The 22270-nt window shown below is 45.2% G+C and overlaps 1 protein-coding gene across 1 annotated transcript in view; it reads left to right on the top strand.

The window, feature by feature from the left end:
• The window catches only part of GPC3 (glypican 3), a 139750-nt gene that overhangs the window by 58190 nt on the left and 59290 nt on the right, over positions 1-22270 (top strand). Inside the window, exon 3 of the mRNA XM_062502674.1 lies at positions 6821-7515. Within this exon, the coding sequence (XP_062358658.1) occupies positions 6821-7515 (695 nt within the window). The remainder of the gene's footprint in view (positions 1-6820; positions 7516-22270) is intronic.

Consider the following 22270-nt stretch of genomic DNA (forward strand, 5'->3'; position numbering starts at 1 on the left):
AGCTAATCTCATAAGCTTGGGATCTTGAGACCATAATTTTTGTGGAGACAATATCATAAAAGTAATCCAAAAGGCTGTGTCATAGTTGGAAAAAAAGCATTTCCTAAGCTTTAAACCCAAATGTGCTCAGTGAAACAGACCCTATAAGAGCAGCAGTGGCACCATCTGATGGGTTTTGTAATGCCATAGACAAAAGTAATTATACTGCTTAGAAGAGCTTTTGTCTCCAGATAATGTTGTTAAAAACTTGCAGTGTAGTGTAAATCATAACGGAACAAATCTGGAGGCTGCTCTTATTGCTGCCAGGGGAAATTCTCTTAGAGTTGGTTTCCTTTCTGCTCAATATATTGCAAACCTTTTCCAAGCTGGTAAATAAATATTACCTGCTGTTTGAAAAATGACTTGGGGTTCATCTCACCAGTAGTGCCTGCAGCAGCCAGGCTGTTATTGCAAACAGTTGTTCTTCTCTTGGTGAGCTCTGTTGTGTTTTGGGGACACTGGCAGTTGTGATGGGGCTGAAGTTGTCTGATTCACTGGAGATATTAAAGAAGCATTTCCTCTTTTTAGAGCTCACTCACATGAGGGTTCCTCTGGCTTCTTTTGCCGCTTCTGAGCAGTATCACAGCAAGAGCCGGGTCAGAAAATATTTGGCTGAGCTTACAAACACCCAAACTTTTAGCATGTCCTTGATGAACATTTGAATTCCAGTCTGTGAAGGTTGGTAGTGTTTTTGAGGGGCTGAGCAGTTTTAGCTTTTAGATGTAAGGGATTGTTAAAGGTTTGGAAACCTCGGGCCTGCAGGAAATGCAGTGATTGCATTGGGAACAGATGAATGAACTGATTAATTTTCTAATGTCCTGCCTGGACACCCATGCTTTTATCTCAGGGTGAAAATTATTCCTATGGGCTGAGAGATTCCAGTGCTGAGCTCTCTCCTGATGATTTGTTGTGTCCTGAGGAGCAAAGGGAGAAGTTTTGCCATCAGCAGGGAAGTGCCAGAGTTCAGGTGGAGCAAAAGCAGGTGAAATCTGGCCAGACCAGAGGCTCTCTAACCCCTGCAGTTATTGCTGTGCCTTGTGCAGAGAGTTTGGTCCCTGTGAGCAGGGACAGGCCTGGGGAGCAAACCCAGGGACATGAGGGGAGCCATCAAAGCCTAAAAGAGGGACTTCAACAAATCCATTGAGCTTCAGGAGCTGGGTCATTTGCTGCCCTGGAGCAGTGCCATCAGAGATGAGATTCATTGTGGGAGGAGGAGCACATTCGTACCTAAAAGGCATTTTAAGTTCATTTTGTGGTGCTGGTAAGATTTGAAAATGCTCCCATGTGCAGTGCAGAGAATCACCATGTGCCACATTTGCAGTCTATAGTGCTCCCAGGCAGCAGCAGCATCCTGGGGAAGGTGCAGGAAATCACAAAATGCATCACCATCCGCAGAGGGAACTTCAGCTGACTGCCAGTGATCTGTGTTGACCTCAAGGGAGGTTTCTGCTGCATGGAAATCAGTTTTCTGTTCATTTTGCAGTTTGGGATAGTGCATGAGGATTCACCACTCTGCCACAAACTCCTGGAGGAGATGGCCCTTGAGTTTTCTGAGGGTATAGGGAAATGGTGGTGACACCATGACATTGTCTGAAATTACTTGCCTGGTTTTTTCCCCCTCAAAAAATCAGCCTTGCTGTTATTGGCTCTTGGTAATAGAATTAGAAAGGTTGTAGTTCCTCCATGGTGAAGACATATCTTGGTGGTCAAGATAAGACTAAGTGTAGGGAGGCAAGTTTTTAAGCAAACAATCCTTTGCAAAAGTGCAAATGGGAATTGTGAACTCAGCTCCTGAGAGTAAGGGGGAGTAGCCACGGTGGGAGCTTCCCTGCTCAAGGAGAGTTTATGGCTGCAGGATTTCTGTGTCTAGATGTCAAGAAACAGGAAAATCAATGTTGTAGGTGCAGTTCTAATGCCTCGGCATTCATGGGCTATGGGACACATGGGTCACACAGTCCTGCACCTCCACCTATCTTTGTTCCCTTCCTAGGTGCCCATGGATGATGAGCTGCTGCTGCAGCAGGTTTTGCTGCGCAGCCCCTTCGCCTTTGCTGAGCCTTTGCTAAAGAAGGCTTGATTGCTGTGCTCTTTGGCACCCAGAGAAGGCAGCTGTCTCTGTTGGAAGCTTGTCTTTACATCAAAACAGAGCAGCACATTACTGGAGGGGCAGCGTGAAGCCTATGGCACATCCTGGTGCCCGACTGCCGCAGTGGAACCTGCTGTCCCCCCTCCCAGTGGTCACGGTGCTGTGTGGAGATGGATCCTGTGGTGCTGGTCTTTGGTGAGCTGGCATGGTGAGGCAGAAGGAGGACAGACCTTGTTTCACCTTTCCGAACACCTTCAGCTGCTTGTGAAGCAGAACTTGCTGAGCTTGGAATTGGAGGCGCATCTCTGTAGCTGCCCCAGCTCTGCAGCTGCCATCAGGTTTTGGCTGTCCCCTCTCCACTGGGATGCTGTATGGGAATGGCTTGCTGGGGTCACTTGTACTGGCTCCTTGTAGCTCGGGCAACTGCATCACATAATCTCTTAAATAAACCCATCAAGTGGCAGACTGGGCTGGAGCCTCGTGCAGCCTGGGGCAGCCTGTAGGTTAATCCAGAGCTCCTCCGGCCCCGCTGCCGACCCCTTTGAAGTTTGCTGCAGCTTAGGAGCCAACAGCTTTCTCAGGAAAGCTGGCTTTTTTACTAAGCAGCAGACTCTTATTATCTGGGCTGAGAACACAGCGATTTCCTTCTCCTGCCAGTAATCCCCACTCAGGGCACTGTTATGCTGTTTTACAATTTATTTTCTCTAATTGCCGGTTTGCAGCGGCCACACAGCTCTCCCTGGGCTGTGCTCTGGGGAATTTTTGCACTTTGAAGGGAGCTTAGTCCTTTCCTTTTGGCTGCTTGAATTGGGCAGCAATTCTTCTCCAGGTACTTCAGCAAGAGTTTAGCCTGAAAAATAAGTAATAGCATGTGCTTTTCAACTAGTGACTGATATCTGTGCTCTAGAGTAGGTTCAGCTGTTTTATTCATCCTTTGGGAGTCCTGATAAACTGCCCTTGACTGAGGCAGTCAACAGATGTACAATACCAGGATACCAGTGCTTGGTTGGTGATGATGCTCTTGCTCCCATCCTGCAAGTGCTCCCTGCAGTTTCTCCAAGACAAATGCTGTGGGAAACTGTGCCAAAGTCTCTTCTAAAGTCCTGGTAGACAGCATCCCCAGCCTTTGTTTGTTCCACCAAGCTGCTCACCTTTTCATAGGTGAAGGAGGTGAGATTGGCCAAGCAGGACCATGAGCCTGTGTGGGCTGGGCCTGATGTCCTGGTTGTCTTGTATGTGCCACTCAGGATGATCTCATCCTCCCACATACTGTCACATTTGCCAGCCTCCAGCCACTTGGGGCCCCCCAGATAACCAGGACTGCTGGTAAATGATGGACAGTGGCCTCGGGAGTTCTGCCTGCTCCCTCAGTACCCTTGGGTGGATCCCATCCATCCCCATTTGTATGTATCTAAGTGGTGCAGCAGAGCCCTGACCATTTTCTCCTGGGTTATGGGGGCGTTGTTCTACTCCCCATCCCTGTCTTGCAGCTCAGGGTGCTGGGTACCTGGAGAAAAACTGGTTTTACTAAAGACTCAGGTTGAGAAGTATATCTGCCTTTCCATCATCCTTTGTCACTGTGTTTCTCCCCAAATCCAATAAAGGATTATTCTGAATTTTTATTTCCTAATGTATTTAAAGGAACATGTGTTATACTCTGCTGTGTGTGCCTATGTGTGTGCACTCTGCAGTGATGGGGATTGTAAAAAATGAGCCCTGCTCAGCCATGCAGTGTTTCTGCCTGCTCAAGTTGAGGGCAAGTCTGATGCTTTGCTTTGCATTCACACTGCTTCAGCCAGACCTGCAAAACAGCTGCCTTAAATGGCAGATTTTGAAAATATCCTTGAAATTTAAAATAACATTAAAAAAAAATAGATTGAATTATCCTCCAGCAATGAGTTCCAATAATGCCGTGGTGTGAGCGGGGCAGATTTTACCTGCAGCAAATCCAGGCTGTGGGATTTTATGGGGGATAAGAAGCCTGTGTCGCTTCTGTAATTCAGGGTTCCCTTGTGGGAGCACAGGGGACTGACCTGCAAAGTTTCCTTCCCTTTGAAGCACTTGGAGCCTGGCTGAGGGTCACTGCAGCTGCTGGCAGCTGGGGATTTAGAATTCCTGCAGCCAGCGCTTTCTGAGGAATATTTCAGAATAAGCAACTACCACGGGAGCTGGGTGGGAGAGATTTTGGATGTGCAAGACTTCTTTTTTCCAAAGTTTTATTATTTCTTGCATCTATTAATAGGGCAGCAGGAGTCTCCATATGCTTTTATAGTCCCTGTTGTGCTTTCTAATGGATATATGCAAAAGCTCCAAGGCGCATAAAATAGACACTCTCAGCCAGTTATTACGATAAAAATTATGTGCATGTCATGACCTTTAAAGCAGTGGGACTGTGTGTGCATGCTCTTCTGATACACCACTGTTCTCCATTCCTTTCTGAAGCTCCTCTCGCCGTAGGAGGTTTGCATAGGAGCTTGGAATATTTTTCTAATCAGCAAAGAGTCTTTTGGCTCTGATGATAACTGGCAAAACACAGAGGAGTGAGAAAATGGAAGAGTGATGGCTTTTTCTAAAGGGAACTAACAGAGAAGAGGGTAAAGGCGAATGGTGAAGCACAGCATGAAAATCCTGGCACCATCTCCACTGCTGTCAAAAAAACCCCACTGGACCAAAAAGTTCTTTGTGCTTTTGGAGGTGAAAGTTATTCTGGTGTTCTTGAGGATAAAGGGGGGGGGGGGGGGGGGAAGTTTTATAATTCAGTGTCCTCTTTGAATAGACTTTTTTTTGTTTGTTTCAAAATTTTTAATAATAGTGAAACCAGGATTTCATTTAGTGCAACTGCTCCGCTTGCAGAGCCCAGTCTGTGTCACACTTGCTGTTGTCTTGCCTGGAGAGCTTTGCCATCTTCTGTCTGGGGCTGTGGAGTGGGATGCTGGCTGGGATGGTGAGGGAGGCACAGTTGGAGGGGCATTGTGTCCTTGCACTGCTGCTTCCCTGGGTCTGTGCTGTGAGGAAGGAAGGATTGCTCTTGCCTGGGAATGCAGATGGTAGTTCTTGGCTTGCTGGGATGGTCCTGGTGTGAATGTCTGGAGCTGTGGACAAAATGCTTCAGCAGCTTGCCTGGGAGGTGTGCAGGCACCAGATGGGATGGGGACACTGTTTGCAGAAGTATATTAGTAATTTCTGCTCTGATCACTGCTTACACCACAGCTTTTCTGTGTGCTGGACTGGGGTACTCTGTCCTTTCAGGCATCCCCGAATAAGGTGCACCCAGGAAGAAAGAGCTGGAAGTCCTGGAGATGTGATGGTCTTAAAAGCTCTTGGGTAATGCAAGAGGTTATGCAGGGCGACAGCAAGGCCTGACATCGCTTGTGACAGTGCTGATACTGAACCCCTGTGGAGATGTGTCAGGCCATGCTCAGCTGCATTCCAGCCTTAACAAATGGGGGAAATAACTCTTAGGGCTTTAAAAATTAAGCTTTCCCTTTAATTATTGAGCATGAATAATTTTCATGCAAATTGAGCCAGGGTGTGTGTTCCCAGAGTGACAGAGTTGAGAGCAGTTATGTCGTGGGGGTGTCAGTGACCTGTGAACTGAAAGACTGTTCATTAATTTTAGCATTTTATGAATAATACCTTGGAGGGTGGGACAGAGGCTGGTAGAGCAAGCTGGCCAAAGGCTTTAGTTTGCACTGATGGCCTCCCCTTCTAATGCTTTAAGATACAAACTGGTGTGTGTGGAGGCATGTCCTCCTTATATAGTGGGGTATGGGTATTTTGGAAGTCTCCTGATGAGGAGGGCTATGATTAAACAAATAACTGTGCAGTGACTGTGGGGGCTTCCCTGCTCACCTTGTGGAGGAGATGTGGACTGAAAGTCCTAAAGTCTTTGAAGGTACAGATGCGAAAATGTACTGAGGCTTTTCCTAGCAAAATGACAGTCTCTGTCTTAAACTTGAATTTCACAGGACAGTGTGGGACAACCTGGTATGTATGAGAGAGTGTTCCTGGCTGGGCACCCACAGGTGGATATGGCACCACTGGCTCTCAGCATCGCTTCGGACAACTAGCAGCTCACACCCAGGGCAAATTAAACATTGGATCTGCAGCTGAAGTGAGCCTGGTGCATTTGGGAAAACTGCAGCACTGTTGGGCATTTTCCAGTGGCTTTGAGGACACTTGGTGTGCAGGGTACCTGCTCAGGGTCAAGTCAGAATATTTTCTGTGATTAAACTCCTGTAAATATTTTCCTTTTCATAATGGAATGTCAGCATTTACTGTTTCCTGATTTTAAACACTGTACAGTTTGTCAAACATTTATCTCTGCCCTAAATTAAGTCTGGAGCTAGAATTCCTGTTAATTTCAAATCAATATGAAAGGGGGGAGAGAAAGAAATTGCAGTCTAAACCTTTTCTTGAATCAATATTTTCTTTAAAAGCCGAAATGTTAACTAGATCATAGTTGGTTTTTTTGCCACTTTGAAATGTAGCTTCTGTTTAAAGAATTTATGCATTTCCCCTGGAAATTGCTGATGCTGGTGTTCTGCTGCCAGCACGGCTGCCAGCAGGTGTTTGACCCAAGGCAGGCAGGATGGGGCCAGCTCTGGCAGCAGTGGTGTGGTAGAACATTATTGTCCCTGTTTGTCAGCTCACCATCTCTTAATAACATTTTCTTGTTGTTGTTCTGTTTTGCAGAAGCCTTCGAAATTGTAGTGCGGCATGCAAGAAACTTCACCAACAGCATGTTTAGGACCTACTACCAGAGCATGGGGCCCAGGGCTCTTAAATTTGTTGGAGAACTTTTTACTGATATCTCGCTGTACATATTGGGCTCTGACATCAGTGTCAATGACATGATAAATGAGTTTTTTGACAGTTTATTCCCTTTGGTTTACTCTCACGTGATTAATCCCGGCTTCCCCGATCCCTCTGCGGAAATGACCGAATGTCTGCGGGCGGCCAGGAGAGACCTCAAAGTCTTTGGGAGCTACCCAAAGACGATGATGACTCAGGTGTCCAAGTCCCTGCAGGCCACACGAGTCTTTCTGCAGGCGCTGAACCTGGGCATCGAGGTGATAAACACCACTGACCACCTGAAATTCAGCAAGGACTGTGGGCGGGCGCTGCTGAAGATGTGGTACTGCTCCCACTGCCAGGGGCTGCTCCTGGCCAAGCCCTGTGCTGGCTACTGTGGGGCAGTGATGCAGGGGTGCCTGGCGGGCGTCCTGGAGATCCATAACCTCTGGAAGGAGTACATTGGGTCTCTGGAGGGGCTGACCAGAGGCATGCATGGCATCTACGACATGGAGCACGTCCTCCTGAGCCTGTTCTCCGTGGTGCGCGATGCCGTTGTCCACGTGCAGAAGAACGAAGGGAAGCTCTCCACGGCTGTGAGTATCTCTCTGCAGTTCCTCAGGCTCTCTGCCGTGGCTTGTACACAAACTCTGTTGTTGAAACCAAGTTGTCCCTTTCTTCCTGCCAGCAAAACCCAAACGCTTCAATTACTAGCCCCTTCCCACCCCCTCTGATCTTCCAAAAAACTTCTGGTAGCATTTGAAACTGGTATTTGCAGGGCTTGGGCTTCCATTAAGAAGGGTCTGGACTAGCCCTGGGGTGTAAGGTTGAGAAGTTCCAGCAATTTCAGTTTTCCCTGAATGGTGTGTTTGCTCTGGGTAGTTCTGAAAGGCTGGTCCTGCTCTCCAGGTGTCCCCTGCCTCCTTTAACACCACAAAAATGTACCTCCAAATAGATGCCAAGCAGAGACATGTGCTGTAGCATCCCCTGATTTACTAAAGAAGACCTGATTCTCCATCTTTTAGTAACTCATTTCAGTTTTGGGCTGCATTTAATGGGATTATTTCTTATTTTTACTTGACTCTTTAAAAACACACTGGGAATTTCTGTACCTACTGAGAAATTGAGGCTGTCTTGTTCTGAAAATCCTGCTACTCCTTTAAACACCAAGGACAACTGTAATGTGATAATATGATGCTTGTTCTGCAGAGGAGATTTTTCTTGAGACACAACTGAGCCTGCTCCATGTAGGTAGGGAAGAGTTGGGGATGGGGCGAAGGTGCTGGAGTGTTGTAATAGTTTGCTTAAAGCCAAAGATGATTAAAATCTGACACTGTTTCCCTGTTAGCTGCTTGTTCCTGCCATTCTTGACTCCTGTTTATGAGAGATCTGTGTTTATGTAGGTCACTGTACTACTTGCACTGTAAGTAACTCTTATCTTTTTTAAGGGGGACCATGGAAATGTATCAGCTTGTGGGCTTTGAGCTGTGTGGCACTAAGCCAGCAGCACTTTGTGCTGTTCTCTGTGCTGGCTTTGCTCAGCCACCACACTTGTGCAGGCTGTCAAATGATGTGGTGGTACTCGGGTGGTTTCCCACCCCTGGCAGTTTGGCTTAAGTGGAGCAAGCTTTCTTCACTGCTCAGAAGGGTTTAGGGACCAAATTCCTTTGACTTGGATTGCCCTTGTGTTGTAGTGACCAGGAGGAGTCTGTGGCTGGGCAGGGTGTTGGTCACCTGGGCAGATGGACCCAGGCAGTACTAGTGGGCAGCATGTTAAGCTCCAGGGTGCAGTGCAGGATATTGGCTTTCAACCTGCCTGAGTCCCTTTCTGCAGAAAATCGCTGTTTTACAGCAGCCTGCCAAGCCCTGTCTGTGCAGGGAAATTCCAGCTGATGGTCAGGAGCAGCAGCTCTGCTGCCATGGAGCCAGGGGAAGTCGTTCTCCCATCAGCCAGAACCATCAGTCAACTCTCTCTGGTGCAGCAAAGGAGCAGAGATGTAACTGTGGGTTTGCCTTGAGTTCAGGTGAGATGGAGAATTCATGTTAGAGCTGATAATGGGAGAAAACCCAGCTCAACTCTATGCCCAGTTGGCATTTCCAGAGCAGCAACAAATAAAACTTTCTTAGATATGTACAGTGAGCCTGTTTAATCTCAAAAGATTCATTGACATATTCAGCTGTGAGCAAAAGCACCCAACATGTTTTGCATCAGTGAACCCACCATGCTTGTCAGTGCTAAGGCAGAGCACAAGCATTGTGCATGTGGGCTGTGTGCCAGTTTTTGTGAACAAAGACCTGGGCATTGCTGTAGGTCCTGAAAGGGTCAGTATTTGTTCTCCCATATCTTTCTTTTATTGGCACAACAGCAAAAATGCACTTTTTCTTGAAGATCTGTCTGTATATAGTGAACAAACATGACTGTCCCTCATATTACTGAATATTGACACCTTGATGTGTCTACAGAGAATGTGTCTGTGGGAGGACATGTAGATGGATCACCACTAAAGTCAACACAAAGCAGTAGAGCTACAATCTGCCCATCCTCTGCCAAACCAGAACATAAAATGACTTCCTTTACAATAAAAAAATCACTGGGCATTGCAAAACTATTCAGTGCTTTTGTACTTGGTAAAGCTGTTGTAGTTTGTCAGTGCCGTGTGTAGCTAGGTACTTACCTAAACATAAGTTCTCTTGGTTATTTAATACTTCAGTGATTAGTTTATTTGCTCTAGAGACATGTTTGTGTTATTGGAGTGAAGAAGAAAAAATCCAAGCCAAGCCAGTTACCTGGCAATTGTCACCAAAAAAGGCCACTGGGCCATTTGAAGTTTGTTTTTAGAGCACTGATATTGCTCAGTTAAGGGTTTTATGTCAGATCTCAGCCCAAAGCAGCTTTTGTTTGGTTTTTTTTACAAATGAGGATATGAGCTTTTCAGTGGAGAAATAAGGCAGTAATGACACTGACAGTCTTAACCACAGTATTGCTGTGGGGGGGCTGACTCTAATAGCTGAGCTGCATCAGGACCTGGGGTAAATATCTTTGTAAGATATCACTTTGTAAATGACCGGATGCAAGTTTTCTTTATATAGCTGTTTAGCTGTTATAAAGTTTCTCTGTTTAACTTATCATCACATATTGAGTTTCAAAGAATATATCTGGAAGCAAACAGTTATGTTTACTGTTATTCGTAAATATGATTGTTTTTAGACACTGTAGTCATACCAAAGTATGAAATGCCACAGGGGTTGTCTTTGAAAATATGGATTTTTACACTTCCCCTGGTTTCTCATATTGTCCTCTTTTATTACTGACCTTGGCCACCACTGCTTCTGTAGACAAATACTGTTCACCTGCATGGTATTAGGAATAATGACAGGTTATTTAACTGTCATGAAATTCCTCTGGAATTATGGAAAATTTATCTTCCATGCCCATGTGATTATACCATGAATAACAACATTACTGCACTTGCCTGTCCTTTGGGCTTCCTTTGTTTTTCACAGAGTTGGCAGCATTTCTGCAGCAGTGGTTTTCCCTCCTGGTATTTCAGATCCTCAGATGTGTTACCTGACTGAGCATCTTTTCTCCATGTGGTTGTTCCTTATTCCCCCTTGCCACCCACCCCCAGGCTGGGAGTGGGCACTCACACACAGACCTGGACCCACTTGTAGCTTGGAGCAGACCTGGCTACCAAGAGCACGTGAACCTGAGCTCCAGAGGTGTTGCAGAGCCTCCAGGAAGGTTTCTCAGGAGCTTGACAGTCCCCAAGAGGACGAAGTCATACTGCTGTAAATCTGCTTTTGGAAACTGTGCCTCCAGGCATGCATTTAAATGGGAGCCTGTGTGTTGTTCCTGGTCTGTAAACAGCAGTGCAGAAGAGTGAATTCAGTAATGTGGTAGTAAATAGTTCCCATCCCAAGCCTTGCTTTAGTAGCTATTTTGTCAGCTGTGGTGTGTGCTAAGGTTTTATTATTTCTACAGTTTGTCTGCTTAAAAACTTCACCCCTAAAACCTGCTATTAAAATACTTTATCAAGGAGGCTGAATCTCAGGGCACACTGGGAAAAAAAAATGCTGTCTAGGCCTATATCTTTATTAATTTTCTAATCTCCTACCTTTTCCCTGGTTGAAAATCTGCCGAGTATGTCCACCTTTTGTAGATATTTTAATTATGAGTGAAAGGAAGAATTATTTTAGTCAGTGTGTGCTTTTTACCACAAACCAAGACAACTGGGAGAGATGCAGTACAAATAAGCTTAATAAAATATTCAACCCCAGCACCTACAAAAGTTAATGCTTTCTCTGTTATTGGAATTACAAGGGAGACAGTCAGGGGGTCTTACATAGGTAGAAGTTGATCTCCTCTAAGGTTAGAATCATAGAATGGTTTAGGTTGAATGGGACCTTAAAGATCATCTTGTCCAGACTTCCCTGCTGTGGGCAGGGACACCTTTCACTGTCCCAGATTGCTCCAAGCCCCATTCACCCTTGCCTTGAACACTCTCAGGGATGAGACAGCTACAGCTTCTCTGGGCAACCTGTGCCAATGCCTCGCCACCCTCACAGGGAAGAATTTCTTCCAAATATCTAATCTAAACCTCTGTCAGCTGAAAGACATTCCTCCTTGTCTGATCACTCCATACCCTTGCAGTAAATCACACTCCAGCTCTCTTGGAGTCCCATTAGGCACTGGAAGGTGCAGTAAGGTCTCCTGACAGCTTTCTCTTCTCCAGGCTGAACAACCCTACCCCTCAGCCTGTCTCCATAGCACAGATTCTCCCGACCCACGATCAGCTTTGTCACCCTCACTCCAACAGGTCCATGTCCTTCTTACCTTGGTGGGCCTTGGAGCTGGAGAAAATATTCCAGGTGGAGTCTCACTAGAGTGGAGGGACAGAATCCCCTCCCTTAACCTGCTGCTACCCCATTTTTGATGCAACCGAGGGACCCAGCCCCTGCTGCTCCCTTTGCAATCATTTGTGCAGCTCTACCTGCAGAGAATTGCCTAGAAGGGAAAGAGCAGGGACCTCAGCAAAGTTGTTTTGGTTCTTTTTGTATTTTTTTTTTCACTCAGAACTGATGACTGAGTTTCTAGAAAATCCTTTTAAATTCCAAAATTAACGGGAGCTTTGTTCAACTACTTGCACTCATCAGAAGGAGGGAAGCAGAAAGGTGCCAGTGCTGTATGGGAACAGCATGCAATTCCCAATGTGCTTGTCCTGTGAGCAGATCCCTGCTGCTTTACTTTCCTGCAAAAACCTTTAAAAGGCTGTTTAGGTCTGGGTTAACTAGCCTGTACAGCTGGGGTGCTGTGGAGGTGGTGCCATTGTGCAGGTTGGGTTCAATGTTATTCTGAAGCTGAAGTGCCCACCTCACCTGGCTCTCTTGGTCCAGGAAATCTGGACTCTTGCTTCCCTAGATTTTTAGGGAGTCCTGTCAGGTGGATGAGCATGAGCATGTTATAAAGACAGATACTTTGGTTGATTGTAGCGCCACAAAAACATTGCTGCAGTGTATGTTCAAAATAGCAGTTCCAGCAAATACACAGTTGAAAATCAGGAATATGTGAAAAAGAGGGCTTTTGGCACCCAGGAATGAAAATATCACCTGTTGCCATACACAGTGATTTGTCAGCACAGTGATGTCAGGCTGGTTTTCCCCAAATACTGCCCAGGAGCTGCTTTTGGGGCCATCTTCCCTGGTGACTTGCTGGAAGCTGCTTTGCTCAGCAGGTTGCACTGGCAGGGAGCTCCAGTGAGTTTTCCTATCTGCTAATGGATTTTTCTGTCTGTACTAGAGTTGGCAAGAGATTTGTGGGGAAAGCTTTGAAATTACAGCACTGTTTGCAAAGTCCTTCCCTCTGGGACGCCGAGATCGGTTTCTTTGTACTTTTAATGTGGGTTGCTTTTTGTTGGTATCTCTGCTGGGAGAGTCAGCTGGATGTACAGCCTTTGTATTTTCAAGTTCTTTATTGGCAAAGTTTAATCCTCAGGCTATTCTCTAATACTCATTGGTAGCTAGCTCCATTTTTCACTTAAAGCTGGAAATGCAGGTGAAGTTCTGGTTTTCAGTGATCTCAGACCTCCTCAGAACTATCCCAAGGTGTGTGTACTGTGTATTTTGTTATCCATTTTGTGATAGGCAGTGTAAGGTGCCTGATAAGCATGTTAAAGCAAGCATCTGTTCCCCCTGCAGGATGAAAATAAACCTTATTACGAGGACAGTGTCAGCAGCATACCCATTCTTGTGAAAAGACCTTGGGAGTACTGTGTTCAGTTGTCTGAAGAGGTTTCAGGTAGTAAAGATTTTTCAGACACTTGGGGGAGCATATGGCAAAGCACTGAATTTCAAGGTGTTGATTTTGAGGTAGAAGTTCCCAAGGTGGTGGCTTAGCTGGTGCCAAAAGAATAAAGGCAAAAGTTATTAATTTTCTAACCCAGTATCAACAAATTTGGCTATATCAGCTTTATCTAAATTTTAGCTATTTTGGCACTCTGCTACAGGACTTAAATCTCTGGTTTAGTATTCAAATATGCAAGAGCAAATTAGGAGCCTGCATCTCACCCTTGGAAGGGACTTTGGCATGAATGCTCTTGACCATCACTTGCGTCTCCAGGGGAGAGAGACTCGGAGGTTGTTCTCAGCCTAGTGAAAGCTTTAGCTCTCGTCTGGCCTGGGGAGGGAGACTATTGGTGCCACAATTAATTAATTCACTGCTAGCAAGAATTTTGCCTGTGAGGATGCAGGGTAGCACGTCTTTGGTCAGGGTTGTTCTTTTCAATTGTGGGCAAAGTGGCATGCTGGTGTGCCCTCCTGCTTGCCCAGGTGGCATGGCAAGGCTTTGAGTCAATTTGTCACTGAACTGGGTCTGGATGAAGCAGACTGAGTGTGTGGGGCTCTGCAGAGCTGCTGGGTGGAAGCAGTGGCCAGTGGTGCTCAAACCTGTCACTGCAAGGCCAGAGGAGGTACCACTGACCATCAGCAGAGGTTTTAATTTAAAAATGGCATTTGGTTTTGCTTCTATTTGTACATTTTTATATTATACTCTTCTCTTTTTTTTCTCCCTTTGTCCTTTTAACTGGATGTGTTCTGGCCTCTGAGATGTGTCATTTCAAGGGAACTTGCAGCAAGGCCATTTTTTAAAAATAAGAAGTAGAAGGTAGCTGCTGACAGTGCCCTTCCTCCCTGCATGCACACACAGCTGCATGTGGAGCATCCTTTGGCAGACTGTTTGATGTCCAGCTCAACTTTGCACTGAAGATCACTTGAATCTGTTTGTTGACTTCAGTCTTGAGACAGATTACTCAGCTGGTGGCAACTTCATCCCCACTACTCTGCAGCTTAAAAAGGGCTTTTTAAGGCTGCTGCATTTTACGAGTGGGAACATCTTAGAGGACCCACTGAGACTGGCTTGATCTCCCTTCAGATCACATGTTGGCTTCATTGCAAGTGAGATGCACACAGGTTTGTGTGTGATGGGATGCCTTGCATCTTCTCCAAGCTGAAGTCAGAGCAAGTCTAAAGGCCTCGTGCAGATTACTTGCTGGTTCTGTGTAGCTGTATGCATGTCCCATGGCTTGGCATGTTACTTGTTTTAGGAGCTTGAGGAGCTAATTTGTTGTTTCACAACTGGCTCCCGAGTGTTTAAAAAAAGATATTTGGTTTTGAGATGCCCTGGCACCAGTACAAAGAACTCCCAGAGTTGGTGGAGCAGGATACAGCCTTAACAGCTGGAAATGAGGGTACACAGTTTTGCAATGTTTTGCAGCTTTCTTCACTGCACAGAACAGCCTCTTTTTTTCTCATCTCTTTTCTTTTTCCTGGCTCCCATCACAGCTGGCTTGGACAGCTAGACCTGGGATGCTTTGGGATGTAGGAGAGGAGGGAGCTGCCATACAAAGCATTGCAGGAGGGGATGTATGGGCTGCCTGTTCCTTCACCTCTGAGCTTCAAGCTTGGAAATTTCAGGCTGTCTGTTTTTTTAATAAATTGTAATGGTCAAGGACATAATGGGAGGTCTTGAAATAAATTGGATTTAAGCAGAAAAAACCCCTCAGTTTCATTCTGAACAAGGATCACAGCACCAGAAAGTTCCCTCCGGGTGTCTTGAGGCTTCGTCTGCATCAAAAACTGCAGGGTGCTGGCCAGGGAGGAGCTGCCTCTCTGAAAGGGGAGAGCTGGGGCTCAGCCCTTGCACTGAGGCTGTATTTGCAAGTGAGCTTTGCAGGTGAACTTCCTTCAGAGTCAAACCAGCCTCATGCTCTGGGTGCTTGCTGAGATTTAGATTTGGTTTACCTGAGGGATGCTAGAAGCTGGTGCATGACAGAAACAGGAGACTCTTAAGTGTGGGCTGATCCCCCAGCTTCTGAGGTGCCTGCAGAGAAGTGATATCCATGGCATGAACTGCCTTTATCCTTATTTAACTCAGTCCCTCCAGACATGCCATTGCCCTGCACACTTACTGTGGAATGGTGGAGCTGCCTGTGGAATTCTCTGTTAAAACTGCCCACACATCTTTCTCTTACCAGAGAGATTAAACCCCTAAGCATCAGCCCTGCAGACATGGCTCCCTGCTTGCTGCCCAGATTGCTGCAGCCTCCTGCAACCCCTATTAACATAGATGCTTTATTAGCAAAATACATTCTGGCCCATTTCCTTTCCTGAAGATTTTTATCCTTGCTTAGACCCGCAGCTTTGCAACACCGGAGTTGTGCTCACCAATATCCATCTCTCTGTGCTTTTCACGCTAAACCCTCTTTTGGCCTCGTTATCCATGACTGCAGTTTCCACTCAGGCCTCCGTCCGGGGTCATTCACCGGGCATCCTTCATCTTAACAGCTCTGAGTTTACTTCCAGTGACAGTAACCCCCGTGAGTGTTGCTGCCTTAAAACCAGAACTATCTCTCGCATTAGCAATGCTGATGAATGAGCCAAGAACAAACCAGAAACTTAAAAGCGACCCTCTGCAAAGCAGAAATAGTGCCCAGAGCCGCCCGGGTGGAGCAGAGGTGTTTTGTTTTGTGCTGGAGAGGATGAGGGGCTGGGTTGCAATGAGTGGTTTGCTTCATTTTGAATTCTTTCCCTGTGTGTGGTGCTGTGAATTATGTCATTTTTGCATCTTATTGTGAAGTGGCTTTGAGGTACCGGGCATGAAAGATGCTAAATACGTTTTGCTGGGAAAAAAATGTCGACAAACAATTGAGGCAGATTTTTCATCCATCTGCTGCAGCAGTGCACCCCTCATTGCCGGGTCCTCGCTGCCTTAGCAGGCTCCTGCAAAAAGGACTGGTGGCCTTTTCCATCCCTACATGTTGTGTTGCCCCACTAATGAGCCCCTGAGGGCACGGAGCCTGCTTTTCAGTAGGTGAAGTTTGCTGCCAACTGCATTATTCTTCCAAAGATTTGTTTAAGCAAGAGCAGGCTGGCTACAGAAAGCTGTGCTGATAGCCCACAGCTACTTGGGCAGAGTTCTTTCCTCTAAAAAGAAAACAAAAAAGTAGGGCAGCTGTTGGCAAATTTTGCAATTCTTTATGCAGGTGTATCTTTATAACCTAATCATTTTTCACACCCAATTCTCTTCATGCTACTGGCAAAGGTTGAGATGATGCTCTGAGCCTGTCACCTGGAGAGAACCACGTGGAGAGCTGGCTGGTTGCTGAGGGTAACATGGGGGTGACTGATGTGCTCTTAAGTTATGTCTTTCTAAAGCTTATTAACTCCTGGATTGCACGTATTTATCTGAATCACTGTACAAATAAAGCTCATGCTGCTGCTCTCCAGAGAGCAGAGTGCAGGTATTTCTGTAGATACCCAGTTGCTTGTGCTGATGCCCAAGTCATCCATCCTCTGTCTCCTCCCTGAGGGATGGCCCAGGGAGCAGAGGGCACTTGAGGGCAGTGGGGCCGTGGGAGGTGATGCTGGGGTGGCTCTGATGAGCAAAATGGCACCATGAGCTCAGTGCGGGTGGGCACAAAAGGGTCTGTCCAGCAGAGGCTAAAAAACATCCAGGAAGGTCATCTCTGAGCCTTGCTTCGTGCTCTTCCCATTGTTTGGAGCCAGAGGGAAATTTAATAACTCTCCACATGTAGATTTTGGTGCAAGATGTTTTATCTTTTATGAGTTGGGGAAATGCCCAGCTTGCAACTTGCAAGGTGAGTGGACAGTAATGATGATAAACAAAAATGCATTGCAAGTGTTTAGTCAATTTTTTTCCCCATCTAATGATTCTCCTACCTCATTTTGGAATTGTGTGTCAGTTTATTGGAATTCACTTCTCATAATCAAATACTAGTCCTCTGTTTGATGCTGTTAATAAAGGTGTTGTGATAAAGTCAAATTAATTTAATTTCTGTCTGCAACAGCTATTGTTGAATGAGTCCCTTTAATACATTAATCAGACATATAGCATTGTAACGAGGTTAAAAGTGCACACCGATTTCCATTATAAAGATATTCTCAATCAGGCAGAAACTAATCTAACATTGTAAGTCATTCTGTAATTCAATTGTTCTAACCACAGTACATGTAAAAACAAGATGTTTTACAACAAAGTCTCAAAAAAGCCCTGCGGATATTTATATCTTTGCAGAAAAGAATGATTTACATTTTCAATAAGGCTTATTTGTCTTTGGGAAAAAATGCAATTCCTTTATTGAGCAAAAATCTAATGGGAGCCTTTTTACCTTGTTTGCCATGTTTTGCGTGTATTATCTTGGTGCTGACCCTTAACTGGATTAGGTTAGGCCTGACTGTCAGGGAGAAAAAATTGCTACGGATCTGGTAGCTTCAAAACTGAGAAAAAAAATCAAGACATAAAGTAAAAAAAAAAAAAATGAAAAAAAAGAACACAGGGCTTTCTCAAGCCTTTTGTTGGCCTTGAATGGATTCATTTTTCCAGCAGCTAGTCTCTGCTGCATGGAGATATTTTACCCTTTTCCTTTAATGATAATTATTGTACTTCTCTTTTAGACTTTCACTGGGGAAGTTCATGGCATGGCCATGGGGAAAGCCTCATGCCCCTCCCTTGCCAGGAGCTGCATAACAAGTGAGGTTGTTCTGAGCTTTGCTGGAAAACAAATGCTTGTAACTTTTCTGCTGAAGAAATTCAGCAGAATTAATTTAACTGCTGAAAGGATTTGGAGAGTTTTGGTGGCTCCAGCCTTGTTGTCTTAGCAAAGACTGGTTTTGGAAAGAGAAAGGTGGATGGAGGAGGAAAAAGTTGCTGCTGGGGGGGGGGGGATTATTCCTATCTGAAGGTTAAAATAAGTAGTGGAGGAATGGTGTGTACCAAACCCTTTGGGGTAGGAAGGGTTTCCATTCACCAGAGGAAGGGAGAAGGACGTTTTATAGCAAAAAGTACACAGTGGTGTAAAATCCTTTGGGATGGTTTCAGTACAGGCATTTATTGAAATATAAATCTGGAGAGCTGTGTGCACCTGTGAGCGTGGTCTGTGCACGCTGCAAAACAGGCATTGCCTTTTACCTGCTTGTTTTGATACCACCAGTTACAGTAGATTTAGTGGTAAGCCCTGTGTGCTCTATTTTAAATAAATATTATACTTGCTATTGGATTGCTGAAAGAGAGAGAGAGAACTAATTAAGGAGATGGGATATCATCAGTAAATTTTCTTCCCTGAGATTTTATGAGCAGTAATTTGAAGAGAGCCATATTAAAGTCATTGAGGAACAAGTTAATGCTGCGTTTCTGAGAATATTGCCCTTCTACTCAAAGATTATATTAAAGAATAAACAGTGTACAGTAGCTAATTGCTAGCTGACACATTACAATGGCTTTATACTTCCCGAATGGAAGGGGTCTGGTTTAAGGGGGAAAAAAAAAGGGGAAAGTAACACAGCAACTTTTTAATTATTTAACAAAGTATTTCTCAAAGAATAATTGAATCTGGGCTTATGGCTGCAGGGGGGAAGAGAGACTGGTAGGTATTGACCACATTTGCAACCCAGCTGACACGCCTGCTCTTAAATACCCTGTTACAGGCTCTGACTCTGGCTTATGTTCCAGACTGATGGCAGGTATCTGTTTTTCCTCTCTAAATTAAGCTGCTAGGAATTTATTTCTCTCGGATTGTTCCTTTCTGTAGTGCCGTAGGCACAAACACGGTGCAACATTAAAACCCACAGAAATCTGCCAAGGAAACCGATTAACCCATGGAAGGAAAATAACAAGCACATGGTGATTGCCTGGAGCTGTTGTGCTGCCTGGCTTTGCCTAGTGAGGGTTTTTTTTAAGATCTGGGTAAAAGCTGGTGATCCCTCAAGCCAATTCCTTGTTTCTCAGTTTGTTGGGATGGGGTAGATTTAATTACCTGCAATAGGAGGGTTTTCTAGGGACCCATAGTAGCAATTGTGTGTTAGAGCATGCAAGGAGTGCAGTTCTATAATTTAGGTCTATTTAGCATCCTTAGCAGAAGTGGGCTTTGCTACCTTAAGTCCTAATTTTCAGTCAGGTTGGGTGAATCAGTGCTAATGTTGAAATCAGCTGTTTGTATTTGGAGCATCTTCAGCTTCCTGGGGGAATTAGTCCCAAAGGCTGAGCAGGAGCCTGGGGTCAGGAGCAGCTGTCTCCCAACTCTGCTGTGCTACCTCATTAGCCATGAAGCTAAAGTGGGATTTCAGCAGGAGATGGACTCTGGGTACTGCTGCGTTCTGCTCCTGAGCCTGGCTTTAGTCAGTCTAATATGTTCTGGTTTTCTCTGGATTTTGCTCCATCTTCCCTTTTGCTCTGCTTCCTTCCAGGCAAGGCTGACTTCTCCTTCCAAGAATAAAGTCTTAAGTTTGGTTGTCTAAGAAATATCAAATTGCACAGATCTAACTTAAAACCATAATGGTGCATTAGTATGCTACAGGGCCCTGTTCCAGGAAATGTCACCACATGAGAAAACTGCTTAAATGTGTGCTGAAAATTAAGCAAATCCTTTTTTCTTGACTCTCCCAGTTGGTTGCTGGGTTGGGTCTGAGCCCTGGCTGGGGCTACAGCCGCCTGTCCTGCCGTTTGCTGCTGAGATCCAGCCATCTGAACTGAAATACCAAATTCTGTGTTAAGTATGGAATTAACAAGAATACTGGAGGAAAAGGCTGACTTGAGAAGTTGTGCTTTAATTATGCATCATGGATGATAAAGACAGAAGGAACAACTGTGATCATTTTGTCCAACTTCCTCTCTACCTACAAATAACAATAAACAGGCTTTCACTGAAACACAGAGCTGCTTTCTTTGGTGGATTAAACACTCCATGATGGGGATGACAGAGAGAAGAAACATCTTGTTTGCATTATTTTCTGTGGGTTTGAAAGGGCTTGACTCAAGCTGAGGTCACGGTTCCTTTGAGAGAAAGAGCATCCTGCACTGGGAGAAGCTGGGTCAGTGCAGGGGTCGGGATGTGGTGGGACACTGTGGAGGTGCCTTGTGTGCTGGCAGCACATGTGGGGTTCATTGACCATCCCATCCTCCTGGGGACCCTGTGGCATGTGCTAATGGGAGCAGTGATGGGAGCTGCAGTGTTTGTCTCTTTCCAATTTAACACGTGTGAACCCTGACGCAGCAGAGGGAAGTGCAGGTAGAAATCATCCAGCTTCAGCAATTGGCACCCAGGATTGGGAACCATGAAAAGTTCCTCGTGCTCCCCACTGCTCTGCTGGTGCGCCCTCGCCCTGATGCAGTCTCTGGGGTGGAGTGATGGTGTAACCATGCTACATGTCAGACCTGCCAGCTGCTCTGTCGCCTCTGTCACATCAACACACGTGGCTGTGTGTGGCCCTCTCTGGGCCCTGTGTTGACACTGACCCTCTGCAAAGTATTTTGTGATCCGCTATGGGAGGGATGGCAGTTGGGATTTAGAACTAGATGTTCTTTAAGGTCCCTTCCAACCCAAACCATTCTAGGAAAAATTAAGTTACTTTGTAATTTACTTTGAAAGATGCCTCCTTAATTCCTCTGGGATTCTGTAGCAGTTTGAAGGACCTGGTCTTCATGGTGGTGATGGCCTTCAGCACAACCTGGTCTGGTGGCTGCAGGGGTCCCTGAGTGCTTGTAGCCCATGTTTGCAGCATGTGTTGGGCGTCACTGTGGGCATTGGTGTGACAGGCACTCTGTTATTTTAAGCATTAGTGTTTGTGTGCATTTTACACATTATAGCGTTGCATTATTTAAGGGTGATGCATTATTAAATGTTCTCCTCAGCACATAGAGTAGGTCACTTCCTGCAATTCCTGTCTCTGCATGAGTGAGTTAGGATGCTGTCTCTTATGTAATCCTTGCAGTCTGAATAATTGAGATCATAATACTATGGAGCTGATTAATAACATTTAGTACTCCATTAATGAGGAGCTTTGTTGGAGTGTTCATTGAAGACATCTGTGTTACCATACTCAGTTTGTTCTTTCTGCCTGAGTGCCTGGAACCAGAAGAACAATCATTACTTAGTTAATAATGATGTGCTTCCTAAAATAAAGGCTTGTAAATTCATTTTTATGCCCATAATCACATTTTTCTGCTCTGAGAAGAAAGGGGGAGCTGGGAATTGTCTCTTTCCCATCTTCCTGACAAAATGTATCTAATGATTAGAAGCATATAATAAGAGTGTTTGTCCTAGCCAAATGTTTCTCCACTCCTGCTAATCAGTGTTGGTTTGAGAGCTGGCGCCGTTTGTGGAAGGCGATGCAATCACTGGGGCAGTGTGGCAGATTTAAATCAGTAATAAAAGCCCTGGGGAAATTAACAAGACAAAACATTAACCACAGACTAAACATTAACATATATTAGCATTTTTATTACACCTGTAGAAATGGTAAATGTGCTTGGTTACTACTATTAAAAAGTTTATGTTCTATCCCACATCATCTCAATGTGTATTTTTGGTTTAAGCCCTTTAGAATTTAATTAAGCGGAATTCTGTAGCAGCATTTGAGTAATAGACTTCAGGTTCACTTTTATAGTGACTTTGAAGATAAACGGGGCACAAATGCAATCTTTATAATGCTAATAAGACTTGTGATGTGTAATGGAGCAGGTTGTTAAAAAGAACTGGGGTAGAAGCACCAATTCAAGCAGCTGCCTCACTGAGGCTTTCAAGCCTCACTGGTCAAACTGGGTTCCATCACTGAAGGATGCTTAGGGTTTAGTGGGCACCATTTGGTTCCTCCAAAGACAGCATGTCTGTGGTCTCTTGATGTTGTACTGTAGCTGTGTTCAAATCAATTATAGTAGTTAATCTCTTTTCAGTTTAATGTGTGGCTTCTCCCAAAGGAAACTCACAAATAAGTATAAAATTACTTAGGTGAACTCCTGAGAGCAAAGGAGATTGTGGGAGGAAATCTTCAAAAATGAGGCCA

This window comes from Cinclus cinclus, chromosome 15 (assembly GCF_963662255.1).
Source record: "Cinclus cinclus chromosome 15, bCinCin1.1, whole genome shotgun sequence".
In the NCBI taxonomy this organism is placed as follows: domain Eukaryota; kingdom Metazoa; phylum Chordata; class Aves; order Passeriformes; family Cinclidae; genus Cinclus; species Cinclus cinclus.